General features: G+C 50.9%; 1 protein-coding gene across 1 annotated transcript in view; it reads right to left on the reverse strand.

Moving 5' to 3' along the window:
- The window catches only part of SZT2 (SZT2, KICSTOR complex subunit), an 82,168-nt gene that overhangs the window by 71,876 nt on the left and 1,134 nt on the right, over window positions 1-9,158 (reverse strand). Inside the window, 5 exon segments of the mRNA XM_025207192.1 lie at window positions 1-103; window positions 630-789; window positions 5,222-5,353; window positions 8,448-8,618; window positions 9,044-9,154. Of these exon segments, the coding sequence (XP_025062977.1) occupies window positions 1-103; window positions 630-789; window positions 5,222-5,353; window positions 8,448-8,618; window positions 9,044-9,154 (677 nt within the window).

Raw genomic sequence — 9,158 nt, forward strand, 5'->3', positions numbered from 1 at the left:
ACAAAGGAGCAGGCCACAGTGCCGCTGCGCAGCTGGTTGAGCAGGGTTTCACACACAGCCACATCAGGGACACTGGTCACACCATCAGTAATCACGATGATACCTGCAAACAAGACAGTGTCTCAGAGCATCCTCTCCCCTTCCTGACTGGCAGCCTCCCCTACCCAGAGCCCCACTGGATGTACTTAGGGGAAAGCAAGACACATGGGTCGAGAGAGACACTGAATCTTATCGGCCATGTGCCTCTGGCATCAAGAGATGACGGCACCCACAGTGAGATAGTCAGGGCTTGCAAGGAACACCCAGGTGCAGCAGGCAGCTCATTTCTTCAACTCATTCAGAAGCAGAGGGGCGAAATGTGGGAATAACACCCCAGAACTTCCCTGGGCCAAGGGCTCTGCTGAGCAGCTGCTTATTAGCCCAGCAAGGTTACCAGTAGTTGGGCTGCAGAACCAGCACTCCCTCTAGGTCCAAATGCCCCCTAATCCACACCCCCACTCAGATCCCCATCTGCTCATGCCTTGTCCTCCCCCTAGCTGAGAGGCCTACAGATCCCTCCCCTGTGGAAGTCCCATTCTGAACCCTGGCTGGAAGGGACACAGACTTCCAGGTCAGCAGATGGAACTGACCTGCTGTGGAGTTGGAAGGCAGCAGCTGCAGTGCCAGGATCCCCTGTCGGATCATGCTGACGAGCCCAACATCAGCAGTGACCACAGAGACTCCCGGCTTCCTTCCAGGAGGGTCCTGTGGGTCACAAGGGCTGTCCTGGCTAAGTGATGACAAATCCACCTGACAGGAAGAAGCCAGTGAGAAGCTGTCAGCTGCACTCCAACCATGCTTCAGTGGTGTGCTTTCATGGTCTACAGCTCCAGGTAGACCCAGCCCTGGTGTGGTTTGGCTGGCTTCAAGCTAAGCAATTAATCTCTAGATTGTCCCAAGTCTCAATTCTGATGTACAGTTAGAATTGCAAGGGGTCACATCCAATGCCCTGTCTGAGCAGACCTCTTTCACGAGGGACACAAAGGCAGTGCAGAGTGGCAGCTTAGAGACTGACTCATTCAGAGTGGAATGAGCTCCTATAGGCAATAGCTTTTGATGAAGCATCTAACAAAGCAGGCTGCTACCTAAGAAGGTTCACGTCTCTCTTAATGAGTGAGTCTCTAAAGTGCCAATCTGCCCCGCCTCCTGCCAGACTTCAGATTAACACAACCTCTTTCTACAGGAGGAGGTGGCGAGGTTACTAAAGCTTCACTACTGTTGACACTGAGCAGGCCAGGCCAAAAAGGGCCAAGCTCTGACTTCCCTCCAGCTTGGCAGAAGCTGTCTCCAAACAGGAGGTCTTCAGGTGGGGTCCTAACTCGCTCAGAGGGAATGCAGGAGAAACCCACATCCCTGCCACCCCAGAGGGGAATGCTGCAGCAGAGGGCTTGAAGAGACTAGGAAGCAGGACTGGAGCCTTTATGCTCAGGTCCTGCCATACCAAATTGAATTGCTTACACAAGAGCCATTAAGTTCCTCCTGCAATCTGCAAGAGGTGTTGTAGGTTTTTCCCTTTCCCACCCACAACAGCATCTCTAGGCCCGCCAGGTCTGGGATGCTCTGCCTCCTGCACCCTTTAAAAAAACCCACCCTGTAAAAAAACCCTCTTGCCTAACCTAACTGTTGAGTCACCACAGGGAAAGACACCCTACCCCACAGCCACAGGGCTGTTCTGGGGTGGGAAGAAAATCTACCCACACAAACCCTCAGGGCACTCTGGGGTGCAACCAATGGCCCAAAGCACTGGCCTGACTAGAATCCCTTTAATTTGCTGGATCCCACCAGGCTATGCAGCATTTGCTGACAAGGATAGTCAACTGAAATCACAAGAAGCTGTGAAATCCAGATAAGCAGTTTCAGGCCCTGCCCCTGCCCCTGAGCTAGATCCTCCTGCCTGCACCCCACTGCCAGGTGCGGAGCTCTGCAGTCGCTCATGAATGTCAATGTCTCCCCCATTTCTCATCATTTTTCATGGGAAAATTCAGACAGGCAGGGCAGCTGACTGCACAGGGGAGCAACAAGAGAGGCCCTGCCCACAGCTCTGAAAGGGGTCAGCAAGACCTGCTGCAAGAAAGATCCCTCCCACCTCCTGGTCCCTTGGCTCCAAGAACACTGGATGACTACTTAACACTGGCTGCTTAAAAATGATCTCAGTCAGAGTGCAAGGTTTATTAGTGCCCCTAAGTATGACCGTCTTGGTCAGCAGCAGCTGCCTCGCACTCATGCTTGCTCTCTCTCTCACCACCCTGGATTTAAGAGACATTCCTCCCATTTTAGCACCTGATCCTACAAGCACCTGTACAAGTGCATGCTGTTTTGTGGGCAAGGAGGAACTTTTGACTGCAGCAACATTAGCCATGAATGCATGAAGTTCCCAAACACACACGTTTGCAGCCTCCATGTCCTTTACTCCCTTTCCTGCTGTTCATCTCTCATACCCAGTTAGAGGCAGGCTTCTGGGATTTTGAGGAACAGCCCGTCCTCCTGGCTCACTTGGTGCTACAGCCAGCTGTTATGAAGAAGAGGGCACATTTCAACTCACACTCCTAACACTGAACTCTGTTCTCCATGGGTCCTGTTACAGCCCATTACACATGAATGAGTCCATGAGACAGACTGGAAGGGGGGAGACAGTGCAGAGCAGCCCGAAAGACACATTTGCAGGCAATGCCTTGTTCAGAATCCTACAACCCTTGCTTGCTCCAGCCTCTCATGCATCACAACCACAAGGTCCATAAAACCAAAAAATCACATAAAAACACACCATGAGGAAAAAGCTGAGGGGATAAGAAGGCTGCCAAGGCACTGGCAAAGTAGTAATTGGTTCACATATGCTCATAGGATCCCGAGAAGAGTACCACTGCTGAGAATGACAAAATCTGTGCCAATCTGACTCGAGAAAAAAATTCCTTCCTGAACCCAAATTTGGTAATTAGTTTGAGTCTCTGTACAACCCTCTACTTTGGTACCCAAGTGGCTTCTAAGTACTGATAGCACCAACCCACACCAGTCAAAAACTACTTTAAACTGTCTACAGTTTCCTGTGCTAGAGGATGGTGGAAACCACACATGGCTTAGAAAACATGGAGAATATTCCTTCCCTGCCCCTGCTGACAACAAAGCAGAAGGCCTGAAGTGTGGGAATACAGGAAACCCTCGCTATTCGCAGGTTCAGCATTTGCTGTTTCAAATATTCGTGAATGCCGAACCTGCATTTTAAATACACTTCATGCACTTCCAGGAGCTCCTTGGGAGCTCTGTGCTTGCTGCCACCGGGCTCCTGCTGCCATCACCATGCCCCTGCCTCCACCCCCCCAGCCGCCGGGGCACCACGTTCATGAACGCAGTGTCTTATTTGCAGATTTCACCATTCACGGGGGATATGAGAACGTATCCCCTGCGAATGGCAAGGGTCGCCTGTACTAGATACCTCCCACACAGAGAAAGAGTACAATCTCTGTATTGAGGGTGAGAGGTAGAACAGCCAAATGCATACCTCACACGTGCCATGCACAGACTATGAATCCCTCATTCCTTCACACTATCCCCTTCATGAAGTGATCAAGTTTGATCTTGAAGCCATTCAAGTTCTGTGCCCTTACTACTTTACTCAGACCATTCCAGAACTTCACCTCTTTAACAGTTAGAAATCTTTTAATTTCTAATGTAATTCATCCAAAAACATCTGCATTCCACTCTTATAAATTGGACATCAAATGCTACCAATATCAGGCAAGATTTCTGCCCCTCACATAATTTCTGGACCACCATGACTACAACTTAATTCTTACACTCTCAGGACCAGGGGAACTGAAGTCTCCCATAACTACACAGTTTCCTTGTACCAGTTCTCCCAAAGCTCCTTACTCATTGCCATGTCTGAACCTGGGGAGCTATAACAAACCCCTAATGCAATCTCTATGGGGCCCTCATCAACAGCTCTTTCCAGTATGATGTACACTCAAACAGACTGCTGTGGCATATCAATCATAGTACTTCTATTCCTCCAAGACAGCTATGGACCTTCAATACCTGTATTCCTGCCATGGCTACTGTTCCACCAAGTTTCCATTATTCCTATAATGTTAGGATTCACATCCCATCACAGCAGTTGCAATTCCTGTGCTTTATTGCCCAGATTTCTTGCTTTGGTCTACAAACACATCAGCTGCTTCCACTTGACCTTAACCTGTGACTAAAACAGATGTCTTGCTTCTCTTTCCAAGCACAGGGTTGCTTCCATTCCCCTTCCCTCCCAGGTGTGCTTTTTCCCCTGGTCTTCCTCATTTCCATTTCCCTCTCCTTGCAAGTTCAGTCCTCTCCTGGAGACTGAGGATTTCTCTTGACCTTCTCCCCAAGTTCCTCATTCAAACCTTCAGCCTGCTGTGAGGAAGGGGACGCAAGGCTAGGGGTTGCATTTCCATGGCTTCATACATATCAGCACTAATACTGATCCAGAGTAAATATTTCTTCCATGATCCCTTCCTAACTGCCTCTTGGTCCTGCTCTCCTTCCATGGAAGCAACAACACTCCAGTCCATGTATCATCTTTATCCCTGTATGGCTCCCTTACTGACCAGCAGTCTCAAACTGATCTGGCCCTGCGGGCCAGACGACAGGCACAGGACCAATCTGCAGGCTGGATCAGACCCACCACCAGCCTGTGTACTGGAGCCAGCATACAGGGCCAGTCCAGTGGGGCATCTTATGGGATGTGTGCCCTAGACTGGTTCGTGTGGCATGCAGCATGCGCCCCAGGTCCAGCCCCAAGTGCTACATGCACTGGATGTAGTCCCCAGCTCACACTGTTTGCAATGCCCATGCTTAACCATCCCTATGCGCTGGCTCCAACATAGAGATGATCTCTGGGCCTGATCCAGCATGGGTGTTGTATGCAGCACACACCAGACCAGCTCTGGGCAACACATGTTGGCCCTGGCCCTATATGTGCCACTTGCTGTGTACAGGGTCAGTCCAAGACCCACAGACTGAACCCTAGGGCTCCATGGCCCATATCTTTCCTGAATTAGACATCTCCTCAGTAAAGGGATGACTTCTTATACAGGCCAGTGCTTACACCACATGCCCCTCATGGTACAAGGCAACACTTTTAGCCCACCCCAGAGGAGCTGCAGAGTGCAGAAGTGGCAAACAGGGACAGAGTCACCTCCGCCCTCCTCACCTGTGGTTTGGGTTCATACTGCTGTTGAAGCATCTCTGCCACTTTGTTCTCAAAAGTGCACAGCTGTGTGTACACTTGCTGCAGGAAGGCATCTCTCTTACTCTCATCCAGCTGACAGCCTTGGAACAGCACCTGGCCCAGGAACAAGGGGAAGCCATTATCTTGGGGTTTTATACCATTTCATCATCAACCAGTGTGGAATCCAAGAGCACAGTTAAGGGCAGCATCCAGACACACACACGCACAATCCACAGATGGAGGGAGACACTGAACTGGCCATTCTTGTCACACTTCCTGCTTGGCCTCAGGTGCTTCTGAATCGTCTTGCAAGATACCATCACATGCAGCAGCCCCCTGCTGAACTTTGAGGGGAACTTTGAACTTTCTGCAGCTCTAAAGGACAGAGATGGCAGGTACTGGGCAGCAGAAAAGAGGACCTTTGTTAGAAACCTCTAAAGTAGTGGTTTTCTATTTGTTAGACTCAAGACCTCCCTTAGGAAATGCTGTCTGAGTTTTCCCTTATTTTTTGACTACAGAAAAGTTCTAAAGCAACACTTCTCCTGTAAAGAACTCAGAAACAGCATAGCAGGTCAGAGTGTTTTTGGATATGAAACCACTGGTTTATCTTGTGAATCATGTGCAGGCATCTTTATATTGGATGGTGCGGGCATACGTAACACTGAACGGTTCCAAGAGGGAATTGGCTCACAATGGCATGAAGTACTGTCACTCCCACACCAGGGGGCGGAAGTGAGCTCCCAGCCCAGCACTGCACAGTAGGCGAGTGAGGAGTTCTTGCACCCACGCTTTGGCCACCCAAGGGGGTGAGTAACCTGTGGCTGGGGTATTGGCACTGTTTTGCTTTCCCTTGTTTCCTAAACATAAATTCAGTAGGCCTCAACACCCTGCAAATGACTGAAGTCTGCAGTGTGATTGCCTGACAGAGAGGGTATGGGGGAAAGAAGCAATGCTTGGACGCATGCCTTTTGACTTCCAGAGGCTTGGGGGGAGGAGCGGGGGGAGGTTGCCCAGAGGACTGACCAGACCTGTGTCACAGAACACTTGGGTGTCCACACTTAACAGCGAACCAGATCAGTCAACTGGTTCAAAAAAAGTACTTGATTTTCTAGGTGTGCTCCTGAACTGTTCTAGGTGGACTGAGACCAGTTTAACGGGCGTGTATGTCTGCATGCATTATAATTAAACTGTATTGAAACTGTTCTTAGTGATGCCCTAACAGTGCTAATATTGTGTAGCACCCTGCAGCACTCTTAAAAGACTATCGTGGCATCCTGGTTGATAATTACTGTTCTAGAAGCTTGGATTTCAGATTCACATTGCTCATCTGTTACAGGCAGACAAGGTTCTTTGGGTGAATCTGATATCTTTTATTAGACCAACTTAAATAGTTAGAAAACAATTAGTAAGCAAGCTTTTGGGTTCAAAAACCCTACAATCTACACTCATCTGTTACAGAGCATTTGTTCTACTCTAACACACCTCTAGCCTGGCCCAACCACCTTCTGATTAATTGGTACCTAAAGCGCAGGTTAAAAAGAATAGGGTAGTGGCCACTCAAAAGTCTTAAGAACTGGGCAGTGAAATCCACTGCCCCAGAGAGCAGGAACGCTGTCACTCATTTCACAGCAGGTGAGAGCCAACCTTCTTAATAGCACAGCACTGCCCTGCCCTGCCCAGCCCAACCCAGAGTCCACTCCCAGCAGCAGTGCTCCGTTGTGCTGTGCACTGTGTTGACAAAAGACAGCCCCATGAAGAGAAGATAAGGAGGGAAACAGGATGTAACACAGAGGCAGAATCTTCAAGGGATGATAGAACAGAACTTGTTACCTTTGTTCCCAAACCTCAGCCGTCAGATGGACAACACACTAGTGCTGGGGAAGGAAAATATCTGAACGCAGGCAGCTTTATTTAAGTGAGTTACACAAGTATATATACCCTTTCTGTCCATTAAATAAGAGTACACCTATCCCTCATCCCAGAGCAGGCATCTTGTAGACTTCTGGGAAGAGACATATCTAGAGAAAGGATCTGCAGGATAAGAGGGTAGCAGCTTTACAGATTGGTACAGTGTAGTCGGGAGACAGTGGCACATAGGAAAGATATACTGTGGGAGAATGGACAAGATGGCAGTTGAGGCTGACATGACTACCAGGAGGCTAAATCCCTTACAGACTTATCTAGTAGTGTCAAAAAGAGAAAAACTTTTCAAACTTCACAAGAGAAGGCTGAGGGGGGACCTTGTGACCGTCTATAAACTCACTAGGGGAGACCAGAAGGGTTTGGGGGAGACCTTGTTTCCCCCAGAGCCCCCTGGGATAACAAGAAATAACGGTCACAAGTTGTTGGAGAGTAGGTTCATCCGTAGGAACTACTTCACAGTTAGGGCAGCTAGGATCTGGAACCAACTTCCAAGGGAAGTGGTGCTGGCTCCTACCCTGGGGGTCTTTAAGAAGCGGCTCGATGCCTACATGGCTGGGGTCACTTGAGCCCAGTTTCTCTCCTGCCCAGGCAGGGGGTCGGACTTGAAGATCTACAAGGTTCCTTCCGACCCGACTTCTATGATTCTATGAAAAAACAGTATGCTGCAGGCACTGTACAGGGTAAAAGACAGAATGAAGCTCTTCAGTGCAGGGAATAAGTAGGAGATGGAGGCAAAGAGCAAGAAAGGAAAGGAGGAGCAGAGTGATGGTCTGCAAATGGCACAAAAGCATTGTGATTCTGGGGAAGAGATGAATGACAGACCCACCAGCCCCACAACTGGGATTCAGCCACTTGTACAGGAGCTGCCTGTACTTGTGATGGGCAGAGCACAGGGGGCACGATCCAGCCTGTCAGCCAGCCACTTTGCTGAGTGAGCTGAGGAAAGGCCAGTCATGCTGGACATACTCCCCACACGTTACAGTGGGCTCCTGCCTGCAGATCCCCTCCCTGCTGGGCATTGCTTTAGGGGGAGGGACGTCTGTCCCCCCCCCCGCCCCAAGTGATGCCTGAGCCACACTCCCAGACACCCGAGGGAGCCATGGGTCCCAACAGAAGAGAAGCTGCTCACACCTACTCAGGCACTGCACCAGACCAAGCCTACCGTGTCAGAACTGGCAGGGCTAGGCCAACACCTATGCACAGCTGAAGATCTCACCAGCATACTGGGACAGTGAGAACTGCTGACATGCAAAGGCTTTGAAAGAGGTAGAAGACACAAATTTACCTGGTGGGACTGCAAGCCGATGATGGAGGAATACGCTTGGATAGTAACAAAGATCTCCGGCTGGTAGATAATGTCCGAACCAGGGATTTGGAAGGGCCTTAGTAGACCCACCAGACACCGGGAAAGGGCATGAAACACCTCGTCAAAAATGATCTCCCCTGTTGAATCATCCTGCAGGAGGAGGAGGAAAACGCTCGATCTTTGGACCCGTTGGGCCTTGCCGTGGCACTGGCCGGGGCCCTGGCATGTGGGGCTACGACACATATCCCTGGCCTGAGAGGGGCCAGCTCCCACCAGGGTTTGCCAGCCAGCAGCAGGGGCTGAAAGGCCCTGCCCAGAACCATGGACAAGGAGGGCTGGACGGGCCCTCGGTTTGGCACTCCGAGCAGGACAAGCCCCAGCCCCAGCCCCAGCCACATCATCCCATCCAAGGCTTTGTCTGCCTGGGCCTTGACCACCTCCAAGGATGGAGATGCCACCACCTCTCCGGGCGGCCTGCTCCCTGCTCCGCTGCCCTGCTCCTCCCGTCTCAGCTGAGCTGCTCGCAGGGGCAGCCGGGCTGGCTCCCCGCAGCGGGCTCGGGCCGGGGCGCTCACCACAATGCCGGTGGACGGGCTGAGGTCCAGTTCGATGACGAAGCGGTAGCGCCGTGCCAGGAAGGTGACTCGCGTGGACGGCACCAGCAGGCACGGCCGTGGCCGCAGCGGCTCG

This window comes from Alligator sinensis, unplaced genomic scaffold (genome assembly GCF_000455745.1).
Source record: "Alligator sinensis unplaced genomic scaffold, ASM45574v1 scaffold781_1, whole genome shotgun sequence".
In the NCBI taxonomy this organism is placed as follows: Eukaryota; Metazoa; Chordata; order Crocodylia; family Alligatoridae; genus Alligator; species Alligator sinensis.